Raw genomic sequence first — 21,901 nt, 5'->3', positions numbered from 1 at the left:
ATGAGAACAGATACCACTAGATTCACACATGACTTCTGCACTCGTCATTCGACCTCAGAAGCACCAATCAATACCAAGTGGATCGAACTGCAAAATCACCTACTCAAAATTCAAAAAGATCATGTCCCAACGACGACTACATCGACAAAATTCCACCAACCATGGATAAATCACGAACTCAAAAAGCTTTCCCGTCGTAAAGCCAGAGCTTGGAAAAAAGCCAAAACATCCAAATCAAAACGATCAGAAAGACGATACCGTAGACTAAAACGCGAAACTAGGAAGGCAAATCGGACTGCTTATCACAAGTACATTGCAGAAATGCTCACCAGTGATAGCAGCTCTAAGCGCATATGGAAATACATAAAAAGCAGGAAAACTGACATGACTGGTGTCGCTCCTCTTACAAGCAGTGGCATTACCTTCAGTGATAGTTCAGCGAAGAGCAACATATTGAATAATCAGTTCTGCTCAGTCTTCACAAAAGAAGATACCTCAAACATTCCGTCACTTGGAGAAAGCCCCTACCCAGCGATGCCGGATATACAAGTATCCAGTCATGGGGTATACTGCCTGTTGAATAAAATCAACCCAAGAAAAACATGTGGACCAGACAATATTCCAGGTCGTATCCTTCAAGCCGTAGCGCAAGAAATAGCTCCGGCCGTCTGTCTACTGTTTAACGAATCGTTACGTACCGGTGAAATACCAGAAATTTGGAAACACGCCTCTGTGCAGCCAATCTTCAAAGCAGGTAATAGGAGTCAACCAGAAAACTATCGACCAGTCTCACTTACATCAATATGTTCCAAGTTGCTAGAACACATCATCAGGAGTGAAATAACAAAACACTTTGAGACTCACCAAATTCTCACCGATGGGCAACACGGTTTCCGTAAAAACCGTTCCTGCGAGAATCAACTGATTCTTACAACCGATGATTTTAGCACAACTATTGACTCTGGTCTACAAACTGATGCCATATTATTGGACTTTTCGAAGGCATTCGATAAAGTGCCCCGTGCCCCATCTGCGCCTCGGTGTAAAGCTCAACTACTATGGCATACGCGACAGAACATTGACATGGATCGAGAACTTCTTGTCCAATAGAACTCAACAGGTGCTAGTAGAAAGTAAATACTCTGATATTGGACCTGTGACATCAGGTGTGCCACAAGGCTTGGGCCCACATTGTTTTTGATCTACATCAATGAGTTGGGAAACGATACCCAATGCGTAGTACGTCTGTTCGCTGATGACACGATACTGTATGAACGAATTAAAACTCTGTCAGACACTGAGCGCCTCCAAAACGATCTCACTAAACTGGGTGAACGGGAGAAACGATGGCAAATGGGGTTCAATGTCAAGAAATGCCATTCCATCACCATTACACAGCGCAAGAAACCGATTGTATCTACGTAACATCTGCACGGTCAACCCCTAGATCAAGTTGACAAGGCTAAATACCTTGGGCTAGTATTCAACAAGAACTTAACCTGGGGTGATCACATACAAGCAATAGCAGCAAAAGCCAACAGAGCGAGCGCCTTAGTCCACAGGAACCTGAAAGGCTGCTCAACTCAAGCTCACATTCAGTGTTACAAGACGCTCACTCGACCTATCGTTGAATACGCCTCTACAGTTTGGAGCCCATACCAAACAAAGCTCATCAACGAACTTGAGATGACTCAACGTCATGCTTCCAGAAGAATTAATCGTAATTTCAGTCGTTCTTCAAGCGCTACTGAATTAGTCCAACGCCTCGATCTTGACACTCTTCAGACTCGCAGAAATGTTAACAAGGCCACGATGATGTACAAAATCATCAATGGACCTATCGACATCAAGGTGGACGATAGCATCATCACACCAGCAAGACGAAGCACAAAGGTAGCACATAGACTGATGGTACATCATACGAGGACCAACGTGAAGCTTCACTCCTTTTTCCCGTCAACTATCCGTCTATGGAATAGTGTACCAGAAGAGATATGTGCTTCGTCCTTAGCAGATGCATTCAAGGCTGCGCTCCTCCGGCAGTGGAGCTCCAAATAGATGTCACCTACTCAGCCAACATTGTTTTCTTTTTTTAACTCTACATATTTGAATTTTAACCGTAACTGATATCCAGTCCGAGCATCGCTGACAAACGCTGTGGGACAATGCTCAACTACGGGTCCTCCACATTGCTCTAAAGAAGAAGAAGAAGACTCGCGAACGCCGCCTCGTAAACTCTTGGACTTGGACCCGATATTGGAGCATTCCTTGGACGTATTATCGTTTCATCGGTGTATTCAGGTATACCGTATGCAGGAGTACGGAACACCTGAAGGGACATTCCGATAGCCGATCACTGGGGTAGTATATTTCCACCGGTGTTAGCTGTCTGAATGTAATTTTAAGTTTAAAATAGGATGGAGAGTGCATTGATAGAATCTACGCGAAGAAAAATCTGTTATATTTCTCTCAGAATTCAGCATTCCGTTTAGTAGCTGTCAGTTGTCGAATCCGAGAGATGAATTTTATGTGATGAAAAAAAGTGGAAAATATGTAAATAATAATAATAACAATCAACAGAATTACAAGAGGGTTTTCGACGAAAGTCAGCAAGTACTGGAAGAAATAATTACTTATCTATTACAATTGGGTTAATCACAGTTATTATATTCTCTGGTGTAATATATAAATCTAAATTCAAATTTAATAATAAAGATGATGATAATGATAAACCTATTATACCAGAAAATAAGTCAAATGATAAAGTCATTGAAAATAAACCAAGATTATTATTAATGGATTAAAATAAGATGAAAAAAGAACAATATTTAAGAGATTTATGTTAAATTATAACCCAGAGAGTGAAGTATCATATTCTAGTGTTTCAGAATTATGGGATAAAATTAAATCTGATAAAGAAAATATAAAATATAGTGAACTAAGATTATGGTTACAAAATCAACCAACATATCAAATCCATAAGAAAATGGATAAAAATTATTTGACAAGAAAAGTTATGGTTTGATATATTGATCAACAATGGCAAGCAGATTTAATTGACATGAAGAACTTAGAAGAACACAACAAAGGATATTTCTGGATATTAAATGATATAGATATATTCAGTAGATACGCATGGAGTATACCAATCAAAAATAAAACTGGTATAGAAGTTACTAATGCTTTTAAAAATATATTCAAAGAAGCTATTCCAGATAAGATACAATTTGATGAAGGTAAGGAATTTTATAATAAACATTTCAAAAAATTATTATCTGATAGCGATGTAGAATATTTTTCAACACATTCAGATAAAAAAGCATCTATTATAGAAAGGTTTAATAAAACATTGAAATCTAGAATGTGGAAATATTTTATTTTATAAATATATCGATGTGTTAGATGATTTAGTGAAAGGTTGTAATAATTCTAAACATAGTTCTATAAATATGAAACCCATACAAGCTATAAAATAAGATAATTCAGAAATAGTTTGGAATAATCTATATGGTGCATTTGTTACACATGATTTTGGAGAACCTAAATTTAAAATTGGTCAACATGTTAGAATATCTAAATATCGAAAACATTTTATTTTCTGGTATAATAGGTTTATAATCATCACTACTATCGATTTAGATTTATATTTATATATAACACCAGAGAATACAATTACTGCGATTAATTACTGCAATTGTAATATATAAGTAATTATTTCTTCCAGTATTAGAAGAATCAGATAAATTATCATTCGAATTAATATCAGATAATTTCTGTGGTTCATTTCTATCACTTATTTCTTTTTCTTAGCTCTTTGAAGATCTTTTACCTAATTCCCTTGCCCATTTAATTTGTTTTTCAGATCTAGGCTTCTTCTTAATATCATCACTCATTTATTTTACTTAATTTTTGTTCTGATTCAATATCTGTTTCGATATTATCTGATTTATTATCTGATTCGATTTTATCTGGTTTATTTACTCTAGGTTTGAAATTAGAAAATATTATTACGCCAGTAGAAATTAATATCCTAATCGGAATGAAGCGTATCCAACCCATTTTTGTAATTCTGTCATAACTAAATAATTTTTATATATTTCTTAAATCACTATATAATTTATTTTCATCATCAATTGGTATTATCCGGTTACATAACTTAGAGTAACATCTATTCCATCACTTATAGAATCGTTTATTCGAGCTAATCTAGCTTCTTCGTATATTTTGAAATATTTTATTACTTTATCTGGTTTCGTATTATCTAATTCTTGAAAAGTTATAATTCTATTTAGGAATTCGTTACACTTTCCGCTGGCAATTAATAATTCTAGATGATGCTTACATTTTAAATAGTATTTATGATCAATATTATTATTTTGAATACAATTAGTAACTACTGTATCATTATTATCTGTAATAACTAAATCTTCAAATGTCTTTTCAATATCAATATTATTTTTACTCGATTTCTTTGACATTTATATTAGTGAAAAAAGCGAAAAATATATTATACTTATCCTTCAAATGATACTAGTTACTCTTTAGGTTAATACTAAATTGACTAGGTTAGTTAAAGTTAAAGAATTTCTATTCAAATCTTATCAAAATATAAAGTATTCCCTTTTTGAAAAGAAATAATAGATTTTGAATGAAAATATAATAGAATTCACTATATAGTTGAAGTAATTGTTTTTTTAATATATATCATTTAAATTGTATTTAATACCTTTCTACTTTTGAATGAGCGGTAACTATAACCGTCCAGATAAGTCATTTCGGACCCTCGATATTATATTCCTGTAAACTATTCTTTAACCACTTATCAAAGACTCAACGTATTGTTCATTATTTGGATCACTATTCCATGATTCAATAAATTTCCTTGCTTTATCTAATTGCTCAAAATATAATTTCATATCAAGTTTATTTCCTTTCCTAATATTTTCCTTCTTTTCAAATGGTCTTAGATTCTTCCAATTCCATATTAATTTCTGATTATAATCATCATTCATGTCAAATTTAGATATTGGTAACACATGATCAATGTGGAAATATTCACCATTATTATTTATATTCATTTCACCATCAAACTGAAATATAATCCATGATTTTAGAAATTAATACATTTACTGTGACTATAAATACTGGAATGTGTTCACTTAAAAGATTGAAAACTTAACACCTGTTTTAACTAATTGAAACTAATTTGTTATGAACTCTTATCATTAATTAATGTCTAATTGTGATTATATATCAGCTGCGTTCTAATTACACTGAACTCTTATCAACAATCAACCAAAAACTATATAACAGGCAGAAATTCAGAGATTAGGGCATATCACAATCAGATACAGAGAAGATAATATTGCTATGGCTGAATTTATCAAAACGTCTAGAGGTGGTTTGAAGTTGTGTTTAAATGGTTACATGTACTTGAAACAATATTCTACAGCAAGACAGATTCGATGGAATTGTATAAGAAGCAGAACTACGAAATGCAAGGGATGTGTTATTACTGACGTTGTTGAAGAATCCACAAGAGAAACTGGAGAGCATAATCACATTGCAGACCAGACAACTGTAGATATTTCTAAATCTAGAAATGAAATGAAGAGATTGGCTGAAGAAAGTTGAAATAAACCAGTACAGATTTTCACTGAAGTCTTATAAAAAGATAACCGATGTCAATGTAAAAGCCCGTCTTGCAAATGAAGAAGCCTGTAAGAAAAGTATCCGCCGTGAACGTAGAAAGAATTATCCTAAAGAGCCAGATTTACTACGAGAATTGAGAATAGACGGAAAATGGGCTGCGACATCTGGAGAAGAAGCTGCCGACAGATTTCTCCTTCATGATAATGAAGAGCAAGGAAGAAGAATTATATTTTCTAGCGATGATGGACTTCGAAAACTAGCTTCATCCAAGTCATGTTTATAGATGGCAATTTTAGTATGGCCCCTTCACTTTTCGAGCAAATTTATGTAATTCGAATTCAATTTGGTGGTACATCAATATCTGTTGCTTATTGTTACTAATGAAGAAAGATCAGGGGACCTATGAAGATATGCTACGTATTCTAATGAATGATTGCCAGGAGCGAAATCTATATCTAGAACCAGAAACCATCATGCTGGACTACGAGGGAGCAGTACAGCAAGCCATTAACGTTGCTTTTAATAACCGTGTGAATGTAAAAGGATGTTTCTTTCATCTTACGCAATCGACATGGCGCAAAATACAATCACTTGGTTTATCTCAACACTATCGAGAAAATGCCGAATTTCAATTATTTGTGGGGATGCTTGATGGCTTAGCATTTTTGCCAGTAGATGATGTACCTGCTGGATTGGCGTATCTCCTCGAAAACGTCCCTGATGAGGTAATTGAACTTCTGGACTATTTTAATTCAACTTACGTAAATGGATCTTGGCGACCAGTTAGCTCCCCGAACGGGATAGTCAGACTCCGAAAAGTACCGCCAATGTACGAACCATCAATTTGGAACGTCCGCGAAGCAACATTAACTAACGATGCTAGAACTAATAATATTTGTGAGTCGTGGAATAACAAGTTCTACAACATTATAGGACATCATCATCCTTCTATCTGGCGCACCATTAAAGGATTCCAGCAGGACAATGCATCTGTAGAGATGATGACTGCACAGAACAATCTTGGAAATAATCCAACTAAGCGTGTTTTCCAAAAATATGTACAATTACAAATTCGATTGCGAAATCTATGCGTGGACTATAATAATAGGGTGAAAAATCTTGGGGAATTGTTGCGTGGTATCGGAGAAAATATGCGATTTTTAGGATGATGGGTGAATTTAACATTAACTCATAATATTTTGCAATTTACTGAAACAATGATTTAAAATATAAAGTATTCCCTTTTTGAAAAGAAATAATAGATTTTGAATAAAAATATAATAGAATTCACTATATAGTTGAAGTTATTGTTTTTTTTAATATATATCATTTAAATTCTATTTAATACCTTTCTACTTTTGTCAATCTAAACGAGCGGTAACTATAACCGTCCAGATAAGCCATTTCGGATCCTCTATATTAAATTCCTGTAAACTATTCTTTAACCACTTATCAAAGACTCAACGTATTGTTCATTATTTGGATCACTATTCCATAATTCAATAAATTTCCTTGCTTTATCTAAATGCTCCAAATATAATTTCATATCAAGTTTATTTCCTTTCCTAATATTTTCCTTCTTTTCAAATGGTCTTAGATTCTTCCAATTCCATATTAATTTCTGATTATAATCATCATTCATGTCAAATTTAGATATTGGTAACACATGATCAATGTGGAAATATTCAACATTATTATTTATATTCATTTTATCATCAAACTGAAATATAATCCATGATTTTAGAAATTTATCTGAACAATCTAGCAAATAAGATAGTGTAACTGAGTGTTTATCTTTACTGAATAAATGTGATAATCTAATTCTCAAACATTGTTTCAATTTAAAATTAAAATCTGTTTTATAACTTTCATTTTGGTAATTATTTTGATGTTCATAAAAATATTCAGGATTATTAGCTCACCAACGTCTATTTTTTCATTACATTTTTCTGAATTATTCACTTGATATTGTTTATTATATAGTTTACGACAAGTTTTACAAATATTTCGTATACCACCTTTAGAATATTTATCTTTGTAATATTCTGCTGATGATTTATTTATTTTACACTTATAACATATCTTATGGTGAATATTTATAACCCCAGTATTATTGTTTATATTGATAGTTTGTGTACTTTCCATTTATGATATATATTTTTATTAAAATTGATTAACATTTTAGAATTCTTTTAATAATCTCATTTTCTTTTGACTCTTCTCTTTTGAACTTTAAGTACCAGTTATACAGGCTGAGTATCATCGGGCGTTTATAAAGATTCAACGTATTTTTCATTATGTGTTGAGTTCCATAATTCAACAAATGTCTTTGCTCTAACCAACTGGTCTAAATACAACTGAAAATCTAGTTCATTTCCTTTCCTTATATTTTCCTTCTTTTCAAGAGGTCTCAGGTTTTTCCAATTCCAGATTAGCTTTTGATTGTATTCATCATTCATATCAAATTTCGATATTGGTAACACGTGATCAATGTGAAAGTATTCACCATAGTTTTTTTCATTCATTTTATCGTCAAACTGATATATAATCCATGATTTTAAGAATTCATCTGTACAACCCAACAAATTTGATAGTGTAACTGGATGTTTAGCTTTACTGAATAATTTTGATATTTTAGATCTTAAACATTGTTTCATTTTAAAATTAAAATCTGTTCGGCGCCTTTCTTTTTGATAATTTTCATTGAGTTCTTTATAATATTCTCTATTATTTGCTTGATATTGCTTAATCTTATCTTTGCGTGTTTCAGTATTATTTCTATAATTTTGTTTGTCACTTAGTTTACTTCAAGTTTTACAATAACTTTGCTTACCATCTTTCTGAGTTTTTTTATTATAATATTCTGATAATGATTTATCTAATTCACATTTTGAACATTTCTTATGGGGAATATTGATAGTTTGTGATTGTTCCACCATTTATAATCCATATTTTTATTAAAATTGATTAAGATGTTTCCCTTTCTCTAAATGTGTTCTAGTTATATTATGCCTTGCTTTTTGAGATTTATCTATATTGATTTTACATGTTGGACAGTAGTACTCCTTATTTGGTTCCATTTTAATATCAAATTCTTTATTTAAATTGATTTTTGAAGTTATTCATATTCATATATATGAATATTTTAAGAGTAATAGGGATAATAGGGGTTCAGCTCAAAGGTTGAAGGGTCGAAAAATAAATTTGATATATTTATTTTTCGACCCTTTGACCTTTGGTATGAACTGAACCATAGTATACTTTGTCAGTCAACATACGATTGGCACAGTAAGTAACGTTATATTAGTATTTATTCCTGCCTTTCCTTATTATTGTTAATTCCAATAATTTATTTTATTCAAGTCGTTTATTTAACAATTTATCCCAACCAAAGATTTCATTGTGCAGTTCAAACATATTTCGGTCTCATCGCAAATGAATAAAATTGGAGAAACATCGTGCTTTGAAATGTTCTTGAAAATCACCAAGTGGAAATTTTTACCTTCTTTGAATATTTGGGGATTTTTACCGTATACGCCACCATGTTTTACGAGAGGGTAGAAAAGCCCACAACAATGTATGAGTTCATAATGATTCGCGAGTATATGTCCCATGTGGTTTAACCATTTAACTATGACTTACATGTAAATTAAATTCAGTTCAGTTTAATTTCGGTTCAGTGATCACAGCTTCAGTTTACATATAAAAACATATAAACTCTGATATTACTAGTATACCCATTATTTCTTGTATTGTATCATGAAAAATGTAGTTTTTTATTCAATAGATTTCATAACTACATTATATCTCTAACTAACTACTTGATCAGTTTCACTTTGAATCGTTTACCCATATCTAGTAATAAACTAGGTCTACGCTCAATCAAAAATTCAATAAGTTTTCTGGAGGATTTTTTACCTACTACTTAACAATTTGGGTGAAAACTTATCGGGGAGGGGAATTTTATATATTAATAAATATCGTTTTAATGTTAGAAAGTATTTTTAAGTACGTAGTTGTTACCCGTACGTGACTGTACGGTGATCTCCACAGGTTAACCGTACGTGAGTTCCCTATTAACGCCGTACGTGGGTTCCTGGTAGCCAATACCATTTGAAGTACGAAGTTGTTACCCGTACGTGACTGTACGTGATCTCCACAGGTTAACCGTACGTGAGTTCCCTACTAACGCCGTACGTGAGTTCCTAGTAGCCAATACCATTTTAATCACGAAGTTGTTACCCGTACGTGACTGAACGGTGATCTCCACAGGTTAACCGTACGTGAGTTCCCTACTAACGCCGTACGTGAGTTCCTAGTAGCCAATACCATTTTAAATACGAAGTTGTTACCCGTACGTGACTGTACGATGATATCCACAGGTTAACCGTACGCGAGTTCCCTAAAAATGCCGTACGTGAGTTCCTATAATCTGCAAACGCGGATGCGTGAAAGAATGGAATTTGGGTTAGTGAGGCTAGGCTATTTGTAAATCAAATTTCATCCACCCTGTAGTTACGTTCTGTGTCACAGTGGGTAAATCACTGGACTACTACTGGATTATTTTTTTTCGTTTGGTTTCGAATCCCAATATTGCATGTCTGAGCGTCAACGTACTCACATACGGCTAACCAGTAGAAATCACCGTACAGTCACGTACAGCTAACAACAGCGTTTTAAGTATTAAGTTAGTACAAGCCTACCATGCCTATGTACCACAAACACAACTTTTTCCCTCTCGTCGCCCTACAGTGATGTTACTATAACTGGTGCCATTATAACATGGATAGGATTTGGTCAGGACTAGCTTAAAGTCTAATTTAGTCTATGTACTAATTCCCTCGATAGGCCTATTTTTAAAACAATACAGTGAAGTATTCACACGCAGAAAGGCTTATTGATTTGAGTCATGTGATTAAATTTGGCCAGGCCTTCTCTGACCTGCTGATATTAATAGTCAAACCTAGATCCAAAACGTTCATGTGGTCACGGCTTGTATACCAGAAATCATTGTAGGCCTGTACATTTTGCTGTTCGTAGGTTTGGTATACCGATTTCTCCATTCTTGACTGATAAGTGTACGGTACAGCTGTACGCATTATACAATTGTTCCAATGGGAATAGGGCCTATTGATTGGGCTTATTATTTCCTGCTTCAGAATACTGAAATAAGCCTAACGTTCATTCAAATATCCAACATCGGTGAAAGTTTGATTACTGTATAGATGTACTGTAGGTTTTCATGTTGTATGAATATTATGCAGTTCAAAATGGTATGATGCTGATTCCAATGTCAAACGCATGAAGTTAGATGGTCAAGGTGAGTCAACACCAAGATATCTCTCTGCGACCGATGTTGCACCATAGAAGATGTGATTCCTTCAAATCAAGCAAAGTGATTCAACACGATCGACATAACACTAGTGATACACCGGTCACAATCCTCTCTTAAATCGTTATCTATAAAATACTTGAGTAAGGCCCTGGCGAGAGAACGTGTCCGTGCACAAATCCGAATGAATAAATTGAAATACCGGATGATAATATTGAAGATAATATATTTTATTTACCTTGAACCTGTGAATGATTTTCCTAATCCCTATTGTATATGAATCCCTATCGTTCCGAAGCTTCTCCTGTCCTGCTGTCGACACTCGTCTTACTAAGGTACAGATTCTCTCCTCTCTCTCGATAGCGGCCCCCTTTTGTAGAAAGAACCGGCATTCTCAGAATTCCGATTCTCCCACGCAGGGTCTTCCGCTTTTTGGCAAGGAGCAGCTACCCAACTGTCATGACCGTTTTTAGTTACGGAAAATTTAGCCCTACTGATTTGCTGATCTAAAGGTATTTTTAGAAACTGATTTGCTGATATAAACTTTTTCTTCCAACCCTCCTGTCATGACGCGTTGTGATTTACTCACTCCTTGCTAGTCGTTGTTGAGAGAGCAGCTATTGTCTGTGAATTACCAACGAGCGCATACAGACAACAGAAACTACAGACAGCTAGTTTTAACATTTAACACAAATTAATTTTTCTAAAACATTAGCGATTATTCACAATTTGTTCTTAAACAACATCTAGATTACTCAAATTAAATATCTTTTCAAAACTTTGTTTTCTTTTCTAATTACGGTACAAATTCATTGTTTCTTTTTTAATTATTATAATTAACTACGATTCGGAATACATTGTGATTGATTATCAATTCTTAAATTATTTGAAATACTTATACTAATTATTTTATCTACAATTTAACTAATTCTATTTTAATACAGGATAAACAAAACAACCACATCTTCCTAAACTTCCGGTTTTTCCTTTTACGGAAAGTAGCCGGGAATATCATCAAGTATCAGCGTGATCCCTTCACGAGCTTCATTATAAATACACTCCATTGTTCCGACCCAACCAAATATGGTTCCAACTATTTAAAAGTTTTATATAAAGATTTTCTGAATGTTTGCCAGATCTCACAGCAGAAGAACCGAGAAAGAATTGTTGTTTATAGACTGATTTATGGTTTGCGTTGGTAGATGAAAGCATCAAACAAGAACTTTCGTAATTCTTACTACTAGTACGTTCTTGTCTGACGGCTTTAACGTAACCCCCACACATACGGAAACAACATTAAGAACATTTCTAAATACTACGAAACATTTTCAAATACTACGAAAATCTAGCTGTGGATCACTAGTAACTAACGGTTCATTTCATTTATTCCTATGTACTTTTTAGCCAATTTGTATTTGATTGTAATTGAAACTCTGGAACTGTTAACAAAAGACAAGTTGAAAAAACACAAGTTATGCTTGATTCTCATGTTCAAATTTAATTCAAATTCAAATTTATTTTATTACATCATATTTACAAAGCACATCATTGGTTCATACAGTAATAAAAATTAGGACAGAACAAATATTATTACAGAATTTTCAAAAAGGCAATGAATTTCTATAACTAAATTAACATTATGTTTCTAATAACTCAGATCAAGAGTGACTCTCCCGTTTATTAGGAAACACACGCAACTAGTGGAATAGGTTTGATTTAGACACATGTTGCAGGTATCAATTGTTTTTCACTATAGAATTTGTAATCCATAAAAGCCAAAATCAACATCAGCCGGAAACCCAGACCAAAAATAATCATAATTTATTGATAAAATCTACACTACAATGTATTTATTCAAATATTTCAATGAAAACATTAACTTCTTAGATCTATTCTAAATCATAATACGTTCTTATCTGTAAATTCACTCAATCTATCGACTCAGCAGGTGCTTAAGATGAGTTCTTGATAGGACAGATCCATTTTTAAGCATGGTGATAAAACAGTATCATGATGTTTGAATGCCAAAATAAATGCCTGGTCAAATAAATTCATATTTGTTGATTGTACGTCCGCGTATGTTCGGTTTCAAAGCTGAATCATATTTGACGTTTACGCAGTGGTTGCATATTAGGTTCGAATCTGTCAATGCAAGTAATAGGGATAATAGGGGTTCAAGCCAAAGGTCGAAAGGTCGAGCTCATAAAAAATAAAAAATAAATTCTCGCACGCTCGAATTTATTTTTCATTTTTTACTCACTCGCCCCTTCAACCTTTAACCTGAACTCCTATTATCCCTATTACTCTTAAAATATTCATATATATGAATAACATATAATTGAATAACTTCTAAAATCAATTTTAATAAAAAATTTGATAATTTGATTTAAATTTGATTTAATGGAAGCAAATAAGAAGTACTACTGTCCAACATGTAAAATCAATATACTTTAATACATGACTCTTGATTTTTTACAACACCTGTTGCTATAGTTGCCATAGTGATACACGGCGCCTGTTGAGTATGTATTGCGACATAATGAATCATACCTCTGATATTTACTGTTGCGCAAGTATGTACTACACATACTGGATCGCCGCTCTCTTACTGAACAGACGGCATACACAGAACGCTTAGGATTTATCTATCGAAACACCATTCGGAGTTAAGGTTTACAGTTCTAAATGTAATTACTGTTTTTGTAGTTATTATGAAGTAGGGAAAGGGGGGGGCTACTAAATATGAAACCTTTAAATATATTTAAGTGTATTTAGTATATCTTTTAGATAATTAGAGTTACCACTAATATCTTTTAGATTAATAAAATGTCACGCGCATCAAGAAGCGATAGAGAAACTCAAGATACTCTTTCTGAGGAGTAGACAGCAATGGATATCGAACCAATAGAAATTGGCGTAGAAGCACAAGAAACACAAAAGATCGACGAAGAAACTATATAAGAATTTCAAAAACATTTAGACTACTCCAAAAATTCCAATGATTAAGTTTAACATTTGTTGATGTAGTTAAATATTTACCGGCAATTGAAAAAAATGTTTGTAATTATAAAATTTATAAATAGAAATCAAATGATGTATTGGATGAAACGACCGAACATACTTGTATATGTATTGTGTAAATCTGTAGGCGCAGCTTGGTGTATATTCTATGTTCGTCGTTTCAATTATGATTAGCGCATGCGCATTGATCAAAAGCGCGCCTGTATGCGCACTTTTGCTTAATGCGCATGCGTTTGAATGTTCTATGTTCGGTTGTTTCAATTTTACAGAATAAATATACAATTATGATTAGCGCATGCGTATTAAGCAAAAGCGCGCCTGTATGCGACACGGATATTGTAACTGGTATGATTTAGATATCAAGGAACCGAAATGACTTATCAAAAGCAGCGAGGAATGAAAAAGGATGACGTTAGTCGAAGATGAACAGACGGAAATTATCAAATAGATTTCAAATAGAATAAAAAAATTCATATATTATAAATGGAAAGTAAACAGCCACAAATTATTAATATTACAAATAACACTGGTGTTATAAATATTTATGTTGTAAATGTAAAAAAAGTAAGCCATTTACAGATTATTATAAACGTAAGATTGGCAATGATGGTTTACGTCATAACTGCAAAAGCTGCCATAATCAAAATAGTAAACAATATTATATAAATAATCTAGAAAAATGTAAAGAATTGTAAAAACAATGGCGAGCAAATAATCCAGAATACATGAGAGATTGGAAAAAAGATAACCGTGATTATATGACAGAATATATGAGAAGTGATACAAAACAGATCTTAATTTTAAAATGAAACAATGTTTGAGAAATAGATTATCACAATTATTCATTAAAGAAAAGCATTCAGTTACACCATCTAATTTGTTGGGTTGTACAGATAAATTTCTCAAATCATGGATTATATATATGTTCAATGAAAAAATGAATATAGATAATTATGGAGATTATTTTCATATTGATCACGTGTTACCAATATCTAAATTCAACATGAATGATGAACACAATCAGAAATTAATCTGGAGCTGGCAGAATTTAAGACCTTTAGAAAAAGTTGAAAATATTAGGAAAGGGAACAAACTTGATATGAAATTATATTTGGATCAACTGGATAAAGCAAAGAAATTTATTGAAATATGGAACAATGATCCAAATAATGAACAATACGTTGAGTCTTTATAAGTGGTTAAAGATTAATATATCTCAAATAAAATGTAATAAAAAAGCAATAACTTCAACTATCCATTATTTCTATTATATTTTTAATATTTTCTTTTGCAATTCTTGTTAACACTAGATTAAAAAGATTTTGAATGGGTTTGAATAAAAATTCTTTAACATTAACTAACCTAGTCAATTTAGTATTAACCTAAAGAGTAATTAGTATCATTTTATAATACTTATAATATTTTTTTTCTCGCTTTTTTCTCTAATATAACTGTCAAAGAAATCGAGTAAAAATAATGCTGATATTGAAAAGACAATTGAGGATTTTGGCATTACTGGCAATAATGATGCAGTTGTAACTAATTGTGCTCAAGTTGATAACAATATTGATGATGAATACTACTTATATTGTAAGCGCCATTTTGAATTACTAATTGCCGGAGGGAAATCTAAAGAGTTCTTGGGAAAAATTGTAACTTATAAAGAACTAGATGCCATGAAACCAGATAAAGTAATGGAATATTTTAAGATTTATGAAGAGTCAATATTAGCTAGAATAAATATAAGTGATGGTATTGTCAAATGTTATTCAAAATTATGTAAACGGATTATACCAATTGATGATGAAAATAAATTATATAGTGATTTAAAAAATGACTACTTAGTTATGACTGAATTACAAAAATGGGTTGGATACGCTTCATTCCAATTAGGATCGGTTATGACATTAATTTCTACTGGTGTCATAACAATTTCGAATATGAAGCCTATAGAATATAAATCAGGTAAGAACGAAACAGATGGTGCCATACGGCACCCACACGGTGAAACAGAAAATGAATCAGAACAAAAATTAACTAAAATAAATGAGTGATGATATTAAGAAGAAGCCTAGATCTGAAAAACAAATTAAATGGGCAAGGGAATTAGGTAAAAGATCTGCAGAATTAAAAAAAGCTAAGAAAAAGAAATTAACTGATATAAATGAATCACAGAAATTATCTGATATTGATTCGAATGATAATCCATCTGATTCTTCTAATAGTGGAAGAAATAATTACTTATATATTACAATTGGGTTAATCACAATTATTATATTCTCCGGTGTAATATATGAATCAAAATTTAATAACAATAATGATTCTGATGATAAACCTATTATACCAGAAAATAAATCAAATGATAAAATCATTGAAACTAAATCTAAATTATTATTAATGGATTAAAATAAGATGAAAAAAGAACAATATTTAAGAGATTTATATTATAACCCAGAGAGTGAAGTATCATATTCTTGCGTTTCAGAATTATGGGATAAAATTAAATCTGATTATGAAAATATAAAATATAGTGAATTAAAATTATGGTTACAAAATCAACCAACATATCAAATCCACAAGAAAATGGATAAACTTATTTAACAAGAAACGTTATGGTTTCATATATTGCTCAACAATGGCAAGCAGATTTAATTGATATGAAGAACTTAGAAGAACACAACAAAGGATATTTCTGGATATTAAATGTTATAGATATATTCAGTAGATACGCATGGTCAAAATCCAATCAAAAATAAAACTGGTATAGAAGTAACAAATGTTCTTAAATCAAAAGATCTATTCCAGATAAGATACAATTCGATGAAGGTAAAGAATTCTATAATAAACATTTTAAAAAACTATTATCTGATAACGATGTAGATTATTTTTCAACACACTCAGATAAAAAAGCATCGATTATAGAAAGATTTAATAAAACATTAAAATCTAGAATGTGGAAATATTTTACTGCTAATGAAACATATAAATATATCGATGTGTTAGATGATTTAGTGAAAGGTTATAATAATTCTAAACATAGTTCTATAAATATGAAACCTATACAAGCTAGAAAAGAAGATAATTCAGAAATAGTTTGGGATAATTTATATAGTGCGTTTGTTACACATGATTTCGGAGAACCTAAATTTAAAATTGGACAACACGTTAGAATAGCTAAATATGGAAAAACATTTTATAAAGGTTATACTCCTAATTTTACAGAAGAAATATTCAAGATTAAAAAGATAATATTAACTAAACCATTTGTTTATAAATTAGAATATTTAAAAGATGAAGAAATATTAGGTTATTTCTATGAACAAGAATTATCACTTGTACCGAACCCAGATGAAATAGAATACAAAATAGAAAAAGTATTGAAAACAAAAACTCTTAAAGGAAAAAAGTATTCTTTGGTGAAATATAAAGGGTATGATGATAAATTTAATGAATGGATTTATCCAGTAAAATTAAAAGAATAAATGAATAAAGATTTATTTATATTTGAACCGCATAATATGTCAGTTACTGGGGTAACCAACTGTCGTAAAACACATTTCATATTAGATTTGTTAGAACTATTTATAAGAATCATTTTGATAATATAATATTATTCTGTCCTACTTATGAAATGAATAAAACATATAATGGAGATATAGTTAAGATAAAAAAGTTTATTATATTAGATCCTGAAACAGTAAAAGAAAATTTAGATAATTGTATTAAAATAGCAATTGATATTTATAAAGGTTCAAATACATTATTCATTATAGACGATTTTGCAAATTTACATTATTAAAAAGTGAGAGAAAGCGAGTTATGTTATCTAGCTTTCTCTGGGAGACATTTTGGGATAACAACATGGGTTTTAAATCAAAAATATAATTCAAATGTTAAAGACTTTAGGGAGAATATAAGATTTCTAGTTTCATTTTATAACAAAGATAGAAAATCTATGCAACAATCATTGGAAGAAAATCAAATTATACCTACTGAATTACTTGTTGAATATATGAATAAATTAAAGAATAATAAAGGTTCAAAATTACTTCTGAGGCTTCAATTTCCATATGAATATAAGTTTATAAAATAAGGTATTTTAAGTATTAATGTATTAGATACGTATTAGATACCTTAATACTTAAAACCCCTTTTTTTAAATAAATATTATCTATTTTAATTTTTCAACTAAGTTTGACTAACTAATAAAGGTTATTTAGATTAATACATATTAGATACATAAATACTTAAATATGTATTAGATACGTATTAGATACATAAAAACTTAAAACCCCTTTTTTGACGCCTTATAAAACGTTACCATTATGAAACCTAAACAATGATAACCATTCAGCGTCATTTTACAAACGACAACCGTAAATCGATGTGCAAAACGTCACAGGTTTATGTGTACACATACAAGCTATTTGGCAAAATATTATTGATAAAGATGTAGAATGGCTCCCTGGGATTATATAATGACCTCTATTTGAACGTCGAAATGTTATATCGCATTGAATATCATGAGAAGACGTATTGTAATAGTAAAGGATGTATGATTATATCAAGAGCGGCAGGGATAAATAGAAATGATAAGTAAATCGGATTATTCGGTTAAATGGCGGATGTATACACGATTTGGAAGTCTGATATAAAAGTCAGACCCTGACATGGGGATGCTAGTGACGATCTGCGATAGTGACGATCTGCGATCTTTCTACTAGTGACTCTACGATCTGAGTTGGGCCGGCGTGAATTTCATCGGCGGCTACAAGCGGTCTATATAAAAACGTGTAAACATATAATTTCAATATTCAAATGTTTTAGAAAATATGTTCGATATTAGACGTATGCAGGTTTCATGAGATTAGCAATTTATAATAGCATAGCTGTCATATACGGCTCCGCGTCCACTGATGGCATGTGTATAAGTTGACAATTCAATTCAATACTTTATCCTCATTAATACTGATCTTTATTACATTGAAATTCCGGGATAAAATTCCAAAAATCAATAAATTTACAAATTTTTAAAAAAGAAAATACAAGACACACGGGTAATTCATACAGAATAACATGAATAAGTTATTTAAATGACAATGTCTACTTCAACCCAGACTCAAGTCTAGGATATCAAGTGACAGCCAGACCGGGCCCCAGGACCGGGCTGGCTGGCTACACGATATGCTCAAAGTCATGATGAAGCAGACATCAGAAGAGCCCTTTCTTCAACCATGGAGGCAATGAAGTTGCAGACCAGCTTAGAGGCAAAAGTGGGCACAAGTTGACAATTTTTTTTTAAATTAGACTAGTCGAAGACTGTATCATCTACCCAATCGCCAAATCTCATAATTCCCCTTAATAATCTCATAATTAGCTTATACCAGAAATTCTACATTTTTTCGCAGGCGTCAAATAATTTATTAAAGTTAATTTTCTTGTTTTATTAACTATTATTTTATACAATTTTCAACTAATATATTATGTGCGTGTTAGATAATTATCATTACTATCTTAATCACTTTCATCATCATACCCTAACAATTTATTCAACATATCTACCGACTCATTTTCACAATAGCCAAATTAAAATCGTTTTTTGATAAAACTTGAGCATTATCACGACTTGTAAATATATCTTCTATTTTCGATTTCTTAATACCTTCATCATTAAATCAATATATTTACCTGTAACTATATTTTCATTGTCATCTTTCTTAGTGTTTGACCCCAACATTTCACTTACAATGTTTGATCCTATTATTTTTTTTAGCAGCAGATAAATCTAATTTATCATTAACAGGTTCCCTAGATAAAAATTCACCTAATGAATCTTTATATAAATCTTTACCATTTACTTTTTTATTTGAAACAAACTTTGTTACATATCTAAATGGGTGTTCTATAAAATCTCTTATACCAACAGGCTCTATTACATTAGTAATATGTTTAGCTGTATTCATATGATTATTCCAATTTGATGGACTGTTTGAAAATTCACCTTTACAGTAACCACAATAATTTCTATTTTCACTAATATTTAATATTATTTCATTATTAGGCGTAGAAGGTAAAAAAGTATTTGATGTAGAAGATAAAACATTATTTGATGTAGAAGGTAAAACATTATTATCAATTTCATTACTTAAATTATCAGCAACTCCACTTTAATTATTATCGATTTCTATTAGTTTAGTTTTATAATTTTTGAAAATAGGATCAAATATCAAAGCTATATTACAAGGTATTACATAATATAAGCCATCATTATTTTCATGTTTATCAATGTATGGAATATGTTTATATACTTTACCTGCATCCATTTATTATAAATTTTTTAATTAAAATTAAAATTCTAATACATAACACTATTTAATTGAAGAATTTACAATATTTAATTGCGCGTCAGATATAATATAAATGTGCATTTTAAAATTTTTGATTCCTTTATTCTTTGTCATGAATAATTGTATCCCATCTTTAGTGTTCTGTAATTTTTTTCCAGAACCATCTAATGAATTACCCTCTGTTGCTCTAAAATCTAACCACAATGCATATTTATTACCGGTATAATAATCAATTTGATTAATATTACAATTTTCAGATGATTTTACTTTTTCATTCATAAAATATTTTCTAATTTCTGGCCATTGATCTATCATTCTCATTCCTTGACAAAATATTTTATTTGCTATTCCTTCGATAGTTATTTCTACTTTTGTTATTTCAGGATTATAATAATTATCGACCTGTATTGCGCCATTAGAATATGTTGCAATGGTAAAAAATATTAATATACCTTTAATAGATCTTCTTGGGAAGTTGATATTCTCATTAATAATTTCATCACTTGCATTAATAGTTACAGTTTTACATTTATCAATATAATCATATAATAATGAAAATCCTTGATTGTATTGAGTTTGAATTATGCTTGAAATATTTTCATCAGTTACTGTGTCATATTCTAAACATATATTCGATAATTTATAACCCATATCTTTAACAATGCTAGATAATACAATTTCATTAACAGGAGCAAATGTCATTTCGAATATAAAATCTTCTTGAATTGCGTATTTATATAAAGGTGCATTATTATTTATCAATTCAAAATCTAATGGAATTTTATGTTTGCTTCCATAAATCTTTTTGATCAAATTATCTGCAGTACGAGTAACTATTGCGTCATTAGCTCCCGATCTTAATTTATTTTGGTTTTCTGATTGGATGCCTTGAAATATCATATTATTTCTATTTTCTTTCGTTAACCATAAATCTTTGTAATGCGTAAATAAATAATAATCATCTAATGAGAAAACTGTTTCTGGGCCAATCTTTATAGTTAATTTTTCAATCAAATATCTTCCAACCTTATCAACAACATAATTATTATTATTACCAGTTACATTTATATCAGCTGATAAATAAATACTATTTGGAACATAAATAGTATTTTGTGTTAATCTCGGGATTCTAACATATAAAGTTTCATCAGGATTAATATTAGAAGGATTATGCGTAATTATATGATGAGATCTTTCTGCTTTAATAGCATTAGATATTCTAGGATTCTTAGAAGGATTTATATAACTCCCACTAATTTATTTAACAAAAAAATTAATTATCTATTTTTTATCATATCACTAACCCAAAAATAATAGCACTTACAACTGTAATTAAAAATAAAATAATATGTTCAGCAGCAAAGTTAAGAATATTCCCAGCAGATTTCAATATAAAACCAACAATTGATGCAATAACTCCGGGTAAAGCTGCAGCAGATTTTTTAGATAGTTCCCATAAATATTTTGCTAATGTTTTTAAACCATCCTTAACTTTATCTTGTATAGAATTATTATCATTTGGGGGTTTATCCGGTTTATTAGGATTTGG

General features: G+C 31.0%; 2 protein-coding genes across 2 annotated transcripts; both read left to right on the top strand.

Moving 5' to 3' along the window:
• On the top strand, positions 1–1,110 carry LOC141898932 (uncharacterized). The gene has a single exon (XM_074785083.1). It carries the CDS (start codon positions 1–3, stop codon positions 1,108–1,110), a length of 1,110 nt encoding a protein of 369 aa, XP_074641184.1.
• Positions 1,111–6,296: 5,186 nt separating this feature from the next.
• Positions 6,297–6,821, top strand: LOC141898931 (uncharacterized). The gene has a single exon (XM_074785082.1). The coding sequence runs from the start codon at positions 6,297–6,299 to the stop codon at positions 6,819–6,821; it is 525 nt and encodes a 174-aa protein (XP_074641183.1).
• Positions 6,822–21,901: the final 15,080 nt, after the last annotated feature.

The sequence above is a fragment of the Tubulanus polymorphus genome, chromosome 2, assembly GCF_964204645.1.
Source record: "Tubulanus polymorphus chromosome 2, tnTubPoly1.2, whole genome shotgun sequence".
NCBI classification, from domain to species: Eukaryota; Metazoa; Nemertea; class Palaeonemertea; order Tubulaniformes; family Tubulanidae; genus Tubulanus; species Tubulanus polymorphus.
Note: the sequence above shows the minus strand (reverse complement) of the source record. Positions and strands in the feature narration are given on the sequence as shown.